The sequence below is a fragment of the Schistocerca americana genome, chromosome X (assembly GCF_021461395.2).
Source record: "Schistocerca americana isolate TAMUIC-IGC-003095 chromosome X, iqSchAmer2.1, whole genome shotgun sequence".
Classification (NCBI taxonomy): Eukaryota; Metazoa; Arthropoda; class Insecta; order Orthoptera; family Acrididae; genus Schistocerca; species Schistocerca americana.
Window position 1 is genome coordinate 668,828,018 of NC_060130.1, and position 17,478 is coordinate 668,845,495.

The 17,478-nt window shown below is 39.3% G+C and overlaps 1 protein-coding gene across 2 annotated transcripts in view; it reads right to left on the minus strand.

Moving 5' to 3' along the window:
- Positions 1 to 17,478, minus strand: part of LOC124555603 (egalitarian protein homolog) — an 81,477-nt gene that overhangs the window by 13,785 nt on the left and 50,214 nt on the right. Inside the window, exons 4-6 of one of the 2 annotated variants that reach the window (XM_047129571.1) lie at positions 15,354 to 15,551; positions 570 to 665; positions 345 to 433 (exon numbers count right to left, since the gene is read on the minus strand). In XM_047129571.1, the coding sequence (XP_046985527.1) occupies positions 345 to 433; positions 570 to 665; positions 15,354 to 15,551 (383 nt within the window). Of the gene's footprint in view, positions 1 to 344; positions 434 to 569; positions 666 to 14,798; positions 14,941 to 15,353; positions 15,552 to 17,478 lie in introns of those variants that run through there. The other variant, XM_047129572.1, reaches the window with a different exon arrangement.

The following is a 17,478-nucleotide window of genomic DNA, read 5'->3' on the forward strand; positions in this document are numbered from 1 at the left end:
CGTACAAGGCAAAAGGGCTTTCAATAAACAGAAATGGCAACTAATATTCAAAAATACAAACTGAAACCAGGACAACAATAACATTTAAGCTTGTTTGGAACACAGCTCTGAATGGGTGTGAAATAGGGACAGTATAAGAGCAAAAATGAAATAATCATAAGCTTTTGATGTGGACTTGAAAATCAGATGCATTGATTAAGGAATAAAGATACGCTGCAATGCATCAACAAGAACAGATGCTTAATTAAAAAAAAAAAAGAAAAGAAAAAGTTAAGGCTCGGACTGAAGGAGAAACTGTCAACAATATTTCCAAATGTTCAGAAGAATGAAGAAATCATATTTACCTGATGATGGAGAAGTTTTACCACTGGCACAGCCATCCTCACCATTTTCATCATCGTCGTCGTCATCTTCCTCGTCACTCTTAATATCCCTAACAAATTTTTTTTTAAGAAGTGTTAATAACATGGCAATAGTCAAGAGCTCCTGAACAGATAATAAAACAGTAAATACTGAATAATAAACTAATGATGTAAGTCATGATATACCATTCCTCCTACAGCACTTACTTATCTTGACCAGCACTTTCCAGCTTCTCCAATTTACGGGCTACTTTGTAAGAACCTTTCAGTTTTTCTTTCTCCTCCTCTGAGAGATCTAGATACCTAAAATACAAATGTGGTCTTAAAATATTAGCACAGTAATTAAAATATGATAAAGCATCCTACTTAGGCAATTTAAAAAACAGACTTCATTTTTGTATACACTTCTATTTTAAAAGTGAGAAAACATGAACAAAGTAGTGGGTAATTACATGACAAGTGGCTTTGTTTCATATGTGCAGCCTGACAAAAAAGTGAACCGGACGGGAGGAGAAAACGAAATGAAACTTCATGGACCCCTCCTGAGGCAAGCTGTCCCACAACTGTTTCAAACAGTCCTTAATATCCTGGGTACAGGCACTGGGACAAAGTTGATGTTCGGACTGGTCCCACACATATTCTATCACACACATATCTGGGGTTCTTGCTGACCATGGGAATAAATCATTGCCATGCAGATAGTTCACAGAAATGTGTGTGAAATGTGGAAGAACATTGTCATGTAGACAAATGAAGGTACTGTCACATGAGAGAAAACACGTGAGGACATGCAAAGTCTGTAATGTATCATCAGTTCCTCCCATTCCTACTAGCCATTGCCTGATGTCCTACCTGTGGCTCCCTGATGGGATGTTAAACTCTAATTTTCCTTCCTTCCTTCCTTCCTTCCGATGGCTACCTACACAATGATGCTAAGAGTGCCACAGCTATGCCTCTTCCAAACATTGGAAGATTAGGACCTTTCCCCAGAACATTGCCACACTTGCCAACAGTGATAATCCAGGGTAGTGTAGAACTGTGATTCATTGCTGAACACAGTGCAAAGCTATCCAGCAGTCCATGCTTCCCATTACCAGCACCACTCCAAATGTTGCCATTTGTGTGTTTTGTTGTTAATAGCAGACTATGGCTATAATTCCCTACCCCGTGTGCTACTAGAGCAATGGTGTGGGATCCCACAGAATGTTGAAGCATGTCCATTACTTGTTCCCAGATGTCAGGTTCATATGCAAAGGGGTTGTCAAGTGCTTTGTGAGCAATAGGACCATAATCCTTTCTGGTGGTTAGACGTAGTTGGCCTGTACTTTCATGATGACTATGCCAGCCCTCACTTTCCAATTCAGTCCAATACTGAGCCACTGTCATATCTGAATGCTTCATAAAATTGGATATTGCACAGTTTGAGCAGCCAGCCAACTAGAGACCCACAGCGAGACCCTTTTCAAACTGTCAGGTGGTGGTAGATCTGTCAATCACAAGCATGAGGCACCTCGGTGTCCTTCAGTGATCATACAACATCTGCACTTTCACATCCGTTACATCCTATAAGGCCTGGTAACATAACTGAACATCAACACCACTAATGCACTCTGGCAGCTGTTCTATCTGTCACAGAGAGAATTGAAACTCTCAATCATATACACTGGAGTGCCAAAGAAATTGGTATAAACATGTGTATTCAAATACAGATATATCTAAACAAGCAGAATACTATGCTGCAGTCTGCAAAGCCTATATAAGACAACAAGTGTCTGGTGCAGTTGTTAGATCGGCTACCACTGCTACAATGGCAAGTTATCAAGATTTGGATGAGTTTGAATGTGGTGTTACAGCCACAGCACGAGCAATGGGACGCAGCATCTCCGAGGTAGCGATGAACTGGGGACTTTCCTGTACAAACATTTCACGAGTGTACTGTGAATATCAGGAATCTGGTAAAACATCAAATCTCCAACATCACTGTGGCTGGAAAAAGATCCTTCTCCAAATTGTTGCAGATTTCAATGCTGGGACATCAACAAGTGGTTGTGTGCGAACCATTCAATGAAACATCATCGATACGGGTTTTTGGAGCCAAAGGTCCACTTGTATCCTTAATGACTGCACGACACAAAGCTTTACATCACACCTGGGCCCGTCAAAACAGACATTGGGTTGTTGATGACTGGAAACATGTTGCCTGGTTGGACGAGTCTCGTTTAAAATTGTACAGAGCGGATGGACGTGTGGGCGTATGGAAACAACCTCGTGAATCCATGGACCTTGCATGTCAGCTGGGGACTGTTGAAGCTGATGGAGGCTCTGTATTGGTGTAGGGCATGTGCAGTTGGAGTGATACGGGACCCCTAATTCGTTTAGATAAGGCTCTGACAGGTGACATGTGCGTAAGCATCCTGCCTTATCACCTGCATCAATTTGTGTCCATTGTGCATTCCAATGGACTTGGGCAATTTCAGCAGGACAATGTGACACCCCACACATCCAGAATCGCTACAGTGTGGCTCCAGGAGCACACTTCTGAGTTTAAACACTTCCACTGGCCACCAAACACCCCAGACATGAGTATTATTGAGCATATCTGGGATGCCTTGCAATGTGCTGTTCAGAATAGATCCCCATCCCCTCATACTCTTACAGATTTATGGACAGCCACACAGGATTCATGGTGTCAGTTCCCTCCAGCACTACTTCAGACATTAGTTGATTCCATGGCATGTCTTGTTTGGGCAGTTTTGTGTGCTTGCTGGGGCCCTGTATGATATTAGGCAAGTGTAACAGTTTCTTTAGCTCTTCAGTGTACGTACTCACCAATCGTGTATACATGGACAAAGTCCCATTAACATCTGATCGTATCATCCGGGTGGTTCACTTCATCAGGCAATGTGTTCTGAAAGCTGGGTAACATTATTGACTGAAAACTTCTCTGATGTTACCAAAAGGTGTGAATGTCATCAAAAATAACTACAATAAAATTACATTTGAATCAGGCTCTGATCAGACACTAGAATTATGGGATTAAAAAGTGAGTACATGAACACAGAAGGGTGATACATGAACACAGAAGGGTGATAAAATATCTATGTAACTGTGATAAGAAGTGCAGTTCTCATTTTAAAAAGCCACAATGTTTTTATAATCAAATATGTTCAAATATCAATGCTCAGAATTAAATTATCTGCCACCAATTCCACAACTGATGCTTAAATAGTAGAAAAGAAAAAAGGTGATAAAGCAATGAAAATAAGCAATGTAAGGCTTACAGTTGCCAATTTCAGTGTCAGTGAAGATTATTTTCATAGTGTAGATAGAAACATGGTTTCTTCACAAGAACCTCAATAAGATACTTCCAAGCAAGCTTCCCATCCACCTTCAGCAGTTAGAATTTGAAATATTTAATTTCATTCTTTGATAACAAAATTTTATTTTGAGAGTTCAGTCAAAGATTGTATGATCTGTCTTGTTGCAGTTAAATAGCAGTCTGTTCTTTGTAGGTCACAAGCTGCTTCTCTCTCTCTCTCTCTCTCTCTCTCTCTCTCTCTCTCTCTGAATTAATCACAGTTGCTATGTTTAAAGTGTCATTCTCATGTAGCAGTGAATGTAGTAGTTATGTGATGTTCCACAGGACTGAGACTTCATCAAACTTTATACTGGCCATAGGTGTAAAAGTTGACTGCAGGTTCGGTAAGATGCATAATGCTAGTGCATATGGTGATGGTGATGGTGGTGGGGATGTGGATGGATGACCCCCCCCTGCCCCCTCACACACACACACACACACACACACACACACACACACACACACACACACACACACAAACCTGTAGTCATGCAGGCATTGGGCTTTCACATGCTCTCATGTAAAGAGAATACCAAAACAACTGCCACCAGAATCAACTACTGTGGCGAACTTCACTAGTAAAAGACAAGGAAGCTACTGTCCTCTAATAAGCATCCATTTGCTTGGCTACAGCACCCCCCACAGGTGATCTGTACCTCCTGCAAGAAAGTGCAGCACACCATACCTCACGTAGGGTCAGAATGATTCGGGGGACACTCGGTGGATGTGAAGGTGATTGAGTGGTCCATCAGGTTACCCAATCTCCAATCTATTGGGCACATACTGAAGGCTACAGAGTGACACATTTGCACCTTAAACCACTCTGACCAGTCTTTGAACTGTGGGGAGTAATTGAACAATTGTGGATTAGGATGACTCACCAATGCTTAAAATGTCTTGGAGTCAATTCAATAATGTTTCATCCTAGTTATCAGGGTGATAGACAATGCTACATGCTACTTGATAGGTGCCTATTATTAAATATCTGATAAATCCTCAACTGCATACTTAATGTGTTTCTTGCCACATCAAATGTGAGCATTAACTTGAGCTTTCGATCTTCATTACATTAACATCAAGAGCAGTTGTCTGCCATGACTGGTAACTGTTACTGTTCATTACTTTCTCAACCAGCAGTAATTTGTCGTCATGACGTCCAGGAGATGGGAAGGAATAGATTGTTCTATTTCAACTCTGAACTTGGTTAGCCAAATGCTGAACCAAGATACTAAAGATGCTGGTACCCCTGGCTAACATAGTATATTAAAAGCATTCGAGTGTTCACTGACATTACAGAACCAATGGAAAAAAGCCCAGAGAAGCTTATGCTTTTCCTGGACATTAGTCACTATAGAGTAAACTAAAACATTTGGCTGACAATTATCTTTTCAACTAAATTGTTTGGCATGCTTTGGTGACAACCTACTTACAAAATGACTGACAGTAAGGACAGTTTCTCTTTCACCTCAGTTGTTGGTTTATTTGTGGACAATTTCGAAGAATACACGTTCACATCTGGTTCCCCTCTAGCCTTCCTATGACTTCTTTCATTATGTTGGGAATTCAAATTACATTTGGGTATATGATACTGAATCATTTTAGCAATTCATAATATATGAATAGACAAGCAATATGGCAAGAACCTGAAAGGGCTCAAGTTCCCAGAAAACTCATAAAACTGACACAGATATGCACCCAGGAGACAACACGCATGGTGAAAGTAAATGGAAACATATCAAAGAAGTTAAAGGTGAGGACTGGAGTGCGACAAGGTGACTACCTCTACCCTCTCCTGTTTAGCCTGGTACTGGAGAGGGCCCTGAGAAAGGTAGCAAGCCTAGAGAAGGTATACAGCTGGGAAGAAGGATCAACACCCTGACCTATGCAGATAATGTAGTTTTAATAGCAGAGAAAGAGAAAGACCTGGTTCAGATGACGAGAACATTAATGGAAAAGGCAATGAGAGCAGGCCTGAAGTTGAATATGGATAAAACAAAATACCTCGTAGTTAGCAGAGAAAATGATGACAGACCCCTGAAGGTGGAGGACAAAGTCTTTGAAAGGGTAAAAGACTTTAAATATCTTGGGGTATACTCAATGAAAGAAATGAGGTAGACCAGGAAATTACCGCACCGATACAAACAGGAAACAGGTCATGGTTTGCTCTGGGAAAGCTGTTAAAGTACTGGCTTCTATCAAGATCCTCAAAGTCCAAGATCTACAAGACAGTAATACAACTTGTAGTCTTATATGGAGCAGAGACCTGCACCATCACCCAAAATATGGAAAGAAAACTGCTGACATTTAAGAACGCCATCCTCAGACAGATTTTTGGGCCAGTGAAGGAGGGAGAAGAATGGAGGAAAAGAAAGAACTGTGAATTGCAGGAGCTTGATGAACATCAAGACAGCGATCAAAGAAAAAAATACTGAAGTGGTATGGACGCGCAATGTGCCGAAAAGGCCAGATCATCAGGCAGGTAGTGGAGGAAGATATTAGAGGCAAAAGACCATGGTGATGACCACGACTCTGATGGATTGATCAGGTGAGAGAGGATATGAGTACGCTGGGTCTGTCTGAAGAAGAGTACATGGACAGAGGACGCTGGAGGAGGCTGATTGGCGAGGCCAAAGACCAACTGTGGTTTGTGTGGCCAAAGCAGTAAGTAAGTAAGTAAGTAAGTAAGTATAAGAAGTTAGTTGTTGGAATGGGGAAAAAGAGAGTAAATTCCCATTTTGTAAACTTTTGCTTGAATGCAAGTTATATTTATAGATTGACCACTGAATTTATTGCAAACACCAATGTCCACATCTCTCATAATATTGTCCAGAAATGTGTGCATCTACTTACTGGGTTTACGTCATCAGGGAGGCCATTGAATTCAGAATGTGTAGTAACATGTTTGTGAGAGCAGTTATAAATACCCTTAGGAGTGGATACTTGATGCTGATACCTTTCAGAGAAATACATTAACTTGTTTATGTTGATGTATGATAGAACAAGCTTTCTCAGCTATCATTGACATACTGAAGTACTACAGGCTGTCTATTGGTTGTAACAGGATATGACAGCAGCAATCACGGCAGTCATTTTTGCCTGGTAATGTTCATCAAAAGCTAGAGGTTTTACTTACCTTTGACATGCAATAATATATTTAGGTTTGTATACAGAGACTTTCTGCGAGATACACCAATGACATAAGTATGGATTTAACAGTCAAAACTGTGCAATAGCATAAGGAAGACAGCATTATAAAACCAACGTGATAAGAAACGGAATGATTTACAAATAACACAAGTAAAACTGTCCTCAATTTGAACTTTTACTTTTAGCTGTGCATGATAGATTTCAGTACAAATGGTTATATGAACACTTTCAAATACAACTCCACTTATTTTATTTTTACATTTTTTACCAGTACATTCAATGCACCTATTCATAATTTGAAATTGCTAACCAAAGTATTATTCATTTCAATTGTCTTCTAACTGAATAAAAAGGTAATATCTCACTGACATGATCAGAATTATAGGGAAGAAGCCACTAGATCAGAAGTCTCCTGCAGTTAAACAGCCACTACGGAATTTTTAGTAATGTGCTAAATCATTATTCTGATGTAAGGATTTCATCAATCAATCTTGATGTCAATAGTTCGGTAAGCTGTTAACATCCCATCCACAGGAAGAATCAACTGGGGAGAGGGTGGGGTGGGGTGGGGTGGGGTGGGGTGGGGTGTCTTTATCTTGATCTTGAGCAAATTGTATGTTGTCACAGGAAAAGCCTAAAGCAGACTTTTCCCCACTAGATCATTATTCTGCCCAAATTAGTGTGTCATTAAATGGTTATTGTTACCAGTTGAAAGCAATTACTGAGAAACTGGCGGATCTGATCATCAAACACACTAGTTCTTTTGCTGTTTGTTTGAATCACTGTGATGATAAGGGTTGTTTGTTGCTTGGGAGATGGGCTGGACCCAAATGTGAAACTCACATTCTACACTAAAAGGATGGCATTTCTGTAAACAACAAGCAACTATGTGACATTTGTTCAGGTAAGTGATTCCTACAGAGAAAAAAACTCTCATTTCAACTTGGTCTTGTAGTATGTTGCGAAATGCCGTTACGGACTCATCCAGTGACAGCCGTATTTGATTCTAGGAACACATTGGTCATTTTCCACTAGTTTCTGTACTGTAGCAGCATTCAGTGACCAAAAGTGGCCTGTTTTGGGGAGGGGGGGGGGGAGATGCTTACAATTGCTGTTAATGAAAATTATCCATTCTGAAGGTTGACTTGAATACTACAGTACTTTAGTAGGCATGCCCTTGCACTCCTCTGGCCCTCTTAACTGACTTATCCAACCCGTTCTGTGGAGATAAATAATTTCAGGTATTCTTCAAATCACTGCATGACTCGGCATTTGTCACAAGTGAAAATGCAATAAATGATAAAATGCAGTAAATGATAAAAACAGGAACCCCAATGATCTAGCCTACAGTGAAGTTGAAAACTGCCACCTACTGGTCAGTTACTTTGAGAAACTCCTTAGCTCTGAGACATCTGACACATTCCTTACTTATCCAGATAACATCCTGTGACCAAACTCTCAGCTACAACCCATTCCTCAAAAACGATGAGTATAAGGACTACCTAACAGTAGCTGAACTATTGGAGCAAGCTGGAGTCAGGACTGTAAACAAGTTGACAGAGATACTACAAAAATTTGCGAGATGGAAACATTACCTAGTGATTGGACTTTCACTTTGATTCATTTATTTTGCAATAAAGGAGACTTGACAGATGTCAATAATTACCAAGAGATCTTCCTGATACCTCCTGCAGACAAGATTTTCTCCAAGATCATATAAAACTGAGCCAGATGCCAACTAGACAATACTCAACCTGAAATGAGTGCTACAAGTGAAAATTGTTGTTTGTTTTCAAGAAGGTGTACGACTCGACTAATGGACTCACTCTCACGAAAGTCCTGCATGAACCAGGACTGAACAAGCAGACCCATCATCTTATCCAGCAGACTTAAACCACTACCAAATCACGAGTAAAGTTCAGAGGAACAATTTCAAGAAGTTCTAAAGTCGGTAAAGGATTAAAACAGGGACCCCCTGCCCTCCCCCATCCCCTCAAGCACTGGGAAAGGTAATAAACTAGTGGCAAAAGATGTTAGTCAGAGAAGTTCTTGCAAATGATATCTCTCTGGAGAAGTGCAATAGGATCACTGTTGATTGCCTGGCATTTGCCGACAACCTGGAAATTAAATCTATTTCAATAAAAATATGAGTAAATTCACTCTAATGTTCTCAAACAAGCAGCAAAGGTATCGCTAAATGTGACACTTGGAAAAAATACAAAACACCATGAACATCGTGATTTTCCTTGCAAGCAGCAGAGAGAAATAAAGGAGACTTTCAGGTTTAAATATACTGCTCTGTAAAACTGAAGAAAGAGCTAGATAAAGTAGCATAAATATATTTAGTAATTGGTGGAGCTCTCCCAGCAGCAGTTGCATGAACTTTGGAAGACAGTGTGTGTATATTAGCAAGCAGTTATGGTGCACTGCACTAGGTGGTAATCATCACAAAATGGCCCAGAAGCAACATTTGTATGACTTCACAAGGGGTAGAATCGTACAGAAACTCAATGGAGAACAAAGTAATAAGAGTGTAGCCTAGGAGTTTGGTATTAGTCACAACACTGGCTCATATTACTGGGGAGCATTGTGAACAATGCGCACTGCTACCCAAAGCAGAGGTGGTAGTTCATCAAAGGAAACTACGCAAAGGTGGTGGTTGAACACAGTTAACAACAACAACAAATGACCACTACGCTGTGCAACAGGAAAGAGGGGTGCGACATCAAATAGCAGGTGAAATTGCAACCATATGTAACAGGAGTGCAAGGCAAGCACTCTCACTCCATAATGGCTGCAAGGGGTTTGTCTCTCTGCCACACGACCAGTATCTTGTGTTCTGTTGACAGCCACACATTGGTGGCACTGGTTGTGGTGGTGCAAAGAGCATATGGACTGTACCAGTGGGGTTGCGTGCTCTTCTTGCATGAGAGCAGATTATCTGAGTAGTGACCCTGGATGTGTGGGAACACACAATACACCCAGAAAAACTGTCTAGCATGATTGTTTTGATGGTCCAGGTGTTATAGTGTGAAGAGGCATAATGTTGCACGTGTCTACTGACCTCCAAATCTTTGAGGACAGTACACTTACAAGTCAGTGTTACTGTGACACTGTACTTCTCCTCCACGAACATCTTTCCAATGGTGAATTAAGTACAGATTTCATTTTTATGAATAACAAAGTGCAACTGCATAAAACAGTGCAGGCGGAGAAGCTCTTACATTACAGGATATTTGGCAAATGAACTGGTCTGCCTGTTCCCCAATTTAAACACCATGCATTGGGGAGGCATGTTGTAGCACATCCACAAGCACTACTGACCATCCAGCAGTTGTCAACTGTGCTGGTGGAGAACTGGGACTCCCTACCAAAAGAACTCCATACCAAACCTGTGCCCAGTATGGGAGCATGTTGTAGAGCAAGCACTACCATCCATGGTGATCACACACCCGATTAGAAACCATGTCCCGCCTTATGTAATGTCCAGGGGACTATCATGAATTGTGGTGACTTCAGTGTCATTTTTGTCTTCGAAAAGATACTGTAGCATTTGTTTCTACAAAGGGTCCAAGCTTCATCAAACTATGTTGTTCAGCAGAAAACACATCAGCAAAAGTTACTTTCATTCTTAAGTTTTGTGCACCAGTGCAGCTGGGGGAATCGCTGGAACACAAACTTTCCCAAAAAAATAGCACTATAAACTCAGAAAAGGTCTTTCCCATAACACAAAAATAAGCACTACCAGTCGCCCTGAAACCATATACATCGTCTTGTGTCTAGTAGTCAACAGGCGCACGTGCATAAAACATGACCAAACCAGGAACATGAAACAAATTTGCACTGTATGCAAATATCTACAGAATGCATCATAGCAGGTCAACCAATCAGATTCTCTCATACTGACAAAAAGAGGAAGATCAGATCACCACCACGGTAGATAGAAGTGATAAAAGATCTGCAGGAACTGGGATATATAGAAAGACTGAAGACACGAAATCTGTCAGAAGAATGCTTAACGGAGGAGAGACGATGATTTTTTTTTTGGGGGGGGGGGGAGGGAGGGGGGGGGGGGAGGAGGAGGAGGAGGAGGAGGAGGAGGAGGGGGTGGTGTTGGGAACAGGAGGAGATAACCATCAGTAATACTAAACCTGAGAGTGAAGCCTTTTCTTGTGGACAAGTTTAATTATCTGGGACAGTAAAGTACAATGACCTTGCCCAACAGTACAGTATTACTCATACATTGTTAAGAAACTAGAAAAGTGTGACAGCTAATGCTGTAGGTGGCTTTTGTTGAACATGTCAAAATCAACACCTCCATTTTCTGAGTAGCCTACAGTGCCCAAGAAGAATATTACAGTAAAAATTGAACTTCACACTAATGTTCTATTTAGTTGGTGTCCTAAGGTTTTGAGGCTGAATTAATAAAAAATACATAAGCTTCAAGGTGGTGGTTTCTAATGCTTCCAGCGTTCTACCTATAATCTTCCTTCACTAGAGTAAAAGGTGCAGAACACTAGTACAACCATGTGAAACTGTCAGGAGTCCTCCTTTGGGATGATATTCAACTTGTATGTTACACTGACTCGAATGCCCTGTTGTGTCATCAGTATTTGACCCTTCATGTGGTTTTCTATACTTTGACGTTTTGTAGTAGGTTACTATTGATAACACAAAGACTTGTCACCTTCCAGGTGTCAATGTGCTGTTTTTTGTTCAGGAGTCAAGGTGTGTGAAACAAACTTTGCAAAAACTTTTTTCTTCTTTGAAAAATTCTGGAATGTCTTGAACACTTTATTTCAAGACATTGCTCCAGCCACTGACACGTTAATCACACATCCACTACTTAACATTGCCTGCTCAGAAATGACTGGTCAAATGCACATCTGTTGTTTACAGTTGTTGGTTAATGCTACTGTCATAATTACTGTACTGATTTTGTTTATATACCGGTAATAAAATCAATCTCGGAACTTTTTGGACAGACGGTGTATGCTAGTGATTTTTACAATCTGAGGTACACTTCTGTAATTTGATCGTCACGGTAACTTTTAGGCTCTCAGCAATACATTTTTTAAATCATCAAGCGTAATACAACAGTGGTCCTCTGCGGTTTTCTTTCTTTTTGGAAACAGAGAAAGTCCTGTGAGGCCATGCCAGACATACAGAGTATGCAACATAACTGCAGTTTTATTTTTGGCCAAAATTTCATGAGAAAACAATGAAGGGTGAAAAAGTGCATTACCGTGGTGCAAAACCATGAATTGCTTCACAAGTCTGGGCTTCCTCCCCTCCCCTCCCCCGCCCCAACCTATCAAACTACTTAAAGCAACCAACTTGTAAGTAGTACTAGGCAGTTAAAATCAAAGAACACAGTGAAAACATGACCTTCACATTTGACTGCACTTATCAAACTGTTTTTGATCATAGATACCCAGAATGATTCCACTGGGATAACTGTGCCTAAGTTTCTATGTCACATAAGTAAATCCCTGTTTCATCAACAGTTATAAAATGTTTCAATGGTCATGCATGCTTACTGACTTCATCTAGCAACTCCTGAGCAACACGCATTTGCCACTGCTTCTGTCAGATATTCAACAATTTTGGAGTAAATTTTTCTGTTGCAGTTTTCATGAGAGAGAGAGAGAGAGAGAGAGAGAGAGAGAGAGAGAGAGAGGGGGAGGGAAGGCACAAACCAAGTGATGTACCAAATTCATCAGTGACTTCTCCTTTAGTAAACTGGTGATGGTTCACATCATTAGCAAATGATGTGAACAATCACCAGTTTACCCTTTCATGATTTCATGAGCTGATGATATACACGGGTGTCCGGCCAATAATAATCACCACCACCACCACCACCATCTTGTGAGTCTTCAAAGTTTAAACTCCTTTTAAACCTTTGTTTTAATCATAGCAGATAATATATTTACTCCATTATAAGATGAGGTTTTCTTCCCAAACTTGTCACTGGAAAACTATGGGGTCATCTTGTATTTGCATATTAAACTACTGCTGCTGAGGTTTTTAAATTGTTTATCAGAGTGATATAGGGGCGTCTCACATTTACAGATGAAGCTTGGGCTATTGAGGTCATGTGTAGATTTATTTTGAAGAATTTCGAAGGGTACGTAGGACAAACAATACTCACACTCAAACAAGTTAGAGATTTCCCGATACGCCAAAGTGCCAGATACAGTATCGACTTTGCTCAAACAATCAAATGGTATTGCGACGCTAGTGCAAGGGATACACAAGAAACTACGAACTAGCCACTAAAACAATCTATCACTCTGCTTCAAATCTGACAGTTTTGTGCAACACAGGAGGACATAGAATTTAATGCTATCGTCTTACAAACTCTTGTCATACTTGAATGGGTTTGCAATAAAAGTTCACATACATATACGAATACCATACGCAAACATTTGTGGTACTTAAGTTAACAGTGAAAGGTGAAAATGTTGTGCTTCAAAAACATTCCTTGATTGTAAACGCAAGTCAATATTTCACTCGATGATTGGACAGGATGGGATGTTGTGGCCAGCGTGAATTGGCCTGCATGAGATACTGTACTGTAATGATTTACCAAGAGGATTGCAAATAAGAAATTAGATTGCTGTTTGTTTATTAGAATACCAGGCAAAAACATTATCACCATTTAAATCAGCTTTAGAACAAGATGGTGACATTCAGATGAATCAGAAAAGAAAAATAATCCAGAATTAAATATCTAAAAAATGAAATAAATTGTATTAAATAGAGTGCAACTGTAATCGTGAAAATAAATTACAGTGGCAAGACCTGTCCTGGAGATACTACGAACACATGTCAAGAGATCGCGGGATGAGTGAAGGTTTGAGAATTTTTCTGAACAATGATTTCTTATCTATGTATTAGTTGATGTTCTTCCATATGACCTGCACCACAGTTGCTCAAGCACAGCATTATTGAAGGGTTGGAAGGATAACAGTCTTACTGATTTGGCTGAGAAGTAGGATGAATGCTGGGAGGGGAGGTAGTGAGCAGGCAGCAAATTACGCCGTGCTGCCAACCATCTACCAATTTTAAACTGCAGTTTACTTCAATCTATTTGAATTGACTTTTAAAATTGAACACATACACAACAATGGTACAAATTCCTACAGGAGATGGTAAAAGTCTAAATAAGGATCAATGGTATACTTAGGTGTTTCTTGCAACAATGTTGATGATGCTCGCCTTGAGGTAGAACAGGAATGAAAGGGGGTGTGTCAGCTGCTGGTTCTGCACAGTCAATGAAAGGGCAGGAGCTGATGATATGTTCGGAAGCAAAAAACATTAACATTCTTACATCAGTTTAGAAAGGAAATCTGAAATGTAATTTTCAAAAAAAAAAAAAAAAAAAAAAAAAAAAAAAAAAAAAAAAAAAAAAAAAAAAAAAAAAAACAGCTGAGCTCTCGGATTCCACTGTAACCACAGCCTTCAATGTTGCAACACACTAGGAAGAAACAGCAGAGTATTGGTTACAATTGAGATACAAATTTCACAACTGTGCTATTAGTGTGGTGGTGTTGGTGGTTAAGAATGGTGATACCACAGACAAGCAAAAAAAGGTAAAGAGAATAAAAATTAAACTAAACTATTCTTTTTTATTTATTTTTCTTGTATTACCAAAATGTAGACATTAATAATTGGCCTAAGTTTAAAACGAATATACTGCTAGTGTTTTAGGCACATACTTAATGTCAATAAAACTGTATGTAATTTTGATTAGTCACAATATATTAAAAATTAATTTTTCTCAAAGAACAACTTAAAAAGGTCATCTTAATATTCAGGGTTTTATATGCGGGTAAATACAATATTTAGGGTTTTGTCACCTAACACTGTACAGATACTTGTCAGACATGTTTGCCAGCACAACAAAAAAAACTGTATGATTCACACTTAAAGAACGCTGGAAATTACAAAATTCCATCACTTTTTGTTCCTACTTCATAGGTATAAAACAGACGGGCACAACTGACTTCCTCAATCATGTACATAGTGGCACACAGAAGTGTAGCTAATGCAGTCAGCTGCAGTGGCCTGGAAAAAGTGTTTCAAATGCTGAATTATTATAACATTTAAGTGTAAAGTCCTGAAGAGACTTCCTGGCAACCAAAACACCACAGAATTGAGTTAAGTTATAAATTGGTGAAGGAATTGGGTACAAAAGGGATTGCAAACAATAATCACTGAAAATTAGGCATGGTGACCCACTACGAAGCAAAGTCTGAAAGATAGTCCATGGACTGATTACATGTGAAATACTCATATAAAGAATGTGGAAGTGATGTTGACAATCCTTTTATGATAGGAAATGTAATGATTCTTCGGATGTTTTGGAACTTGGCAAAAGTCCATATGTAAAATTTCATATGTGTGTGTGTGTGTGTGTGTGTGTGTGTGTGTGTGTGTGTGTGTTGACTAACTCAAAGTAATTTTTTTCTGTTTCTTACCTCAACAACCTAATTTCTCGGTTGCTAAGAACTATATTTTTACTCTGAAGTGTTGATAACTTCAGCCTCAGTTCAGCAACTTCGGTTTCAACTTTCCTTTGCTTCTTACGGTGCTTAACGTCGGATGGACAGATGTGCAGAAACACCTGCTCCTCACAAAGTTCTGTCAATAAGCTTTGAAACTCTGGTTTAATTAGCCTAAAAAAGAGAAAATAATGAATAAAAATAACTGGAAATATTTACTGATTTTTGATAGAATTAAGCTGTCTACAAAACTCCAGCAAAATTGAGGAATATTAAAAATGTTTTGAAATTATTTTGAAATAATCATACTGCATTTTATACTGAACGAAAATTGCTACACAAATAATCTTTTTCAACAAAGAAGTATTAATATGGAAGTTGCAGTTACGTTACGTGAATTTGGCATAGAAAATACACTAAACTGCTTCACAAGAGGAAATTACTTGCCTCTGCAGTACTATCACAATAATTTGAATTATTTTGTAGATGCAGTTTCTATATTACAATATCTCTTAAGATTGGTGAACAGATAATCTTTAAAGTCGTGGAAGTACGACTGCTTCTGAATTACAATTTTATAATTCAAACAATGGAACATCTAGAATGGAATGTAACAATATTATGAAAAGGAAAGTTGCTACTCACCATACAGGGGACATGCTGAGTCACAGATAGGCACAACAAAAAGACTTTCACATTTCAGGCCTTAGGCATACAAGACCTTCGTCGAAAATACACACACACGCGCGCGCACACACACACACACACACACACACACACACACACACACACGACTGCAGCTACTGTGAGTGGTGAGTTGTAACTTTTCTTTCTCCCACATCTATTTAACATCACCTCATCAACAAATTACATTTACCCTTTTCTCAGTACATCTACAGATTTTTGGAGGTCCTTTATGTATGACATGGGCACAACGTGGTTGTTGCATCAAACATTGTTATTCCAAAAGCATGGATCACTTTCCTGAGGCTATGGCTTGGTTTTGTGAATATGGTGTGAGGACAGTTTGCACAGCACATGCTTTTATGAGATTTTTGCAGTACATAATGCAAACATGTGAGCATATGAGGACTTATTGACTGTAGTCGGTCGATTACGATAAAACTGATATCTACAACCGCATACTGAGATGATGTTACCAAAAAGTATTTGACCATTAAATTTAATCCTTTTGAATTAAAAAACACAAATAAAACTACACACAAAGCAATATTAGAAAGTACATGTATCTATGGGTCAAAATTGTGATAAAGGATGAAAGAAAATAAATTGCTATACATGGAAACAAATTACTGGAGACAGTGCTGGGGTCTCAATATTTGACTGCATCAGAAATGAAGAAATCACAACCATAACAAACATGCCTTACAAGAGCAACCTTCAAACACTAAGAGGCACTCTGAAGGATCATCAGTATGAACCTATGTGACTAGGCTGTCAATGCCACTGCAGACTGCAACTCTATTGTCCCCTATGATCACGAGAAAAATGAGTAATGTTGCAGTATATTTACAGTCTTGTATTCCTTTTGAATGTTCTCCGGACAATGACAGTGGTCTCAAGAGGTGTTGAGAGGGAGGCTGTTAAAAGTGAAGGGATGTGGTGGTATTGTCACAAGAGCAACTTTTTTTAGCACAAAAATGTATGGACCATTAACATGTTGACTGCTGTGTGGCCGGTGGTAGCCACAGTAAAGTTTTATGCCTAACACCATGCACTCGGCATGCATCACTTAGCATGCAGCAGTCAACTTGTTAATACACCACCTTAAGCTTCTTTCTGAATCTCCCACTCAGAACCTACAGCTGCTGGCACAATGCAAAGCAAAGTAAGAAGTGTGGGGTTTCTGTTACCTCAAATACTAAAAACTTCTTTGTAATCTCTTTACTTCCCACCAACCGTAGAAACATACATTGGGGGATAAAAATGCATAAAAATATGTAAATAACATAGAATTACATTTTAAAAAATTGCAAAAATACACCCAAACATGTGGGAAAAATCACAAAAGGATGAAACAGATGAAGTAAAGGGAAACAACAAGAAATCCAAGGGAGTATGCTGATAGCAAAAGGCGAAA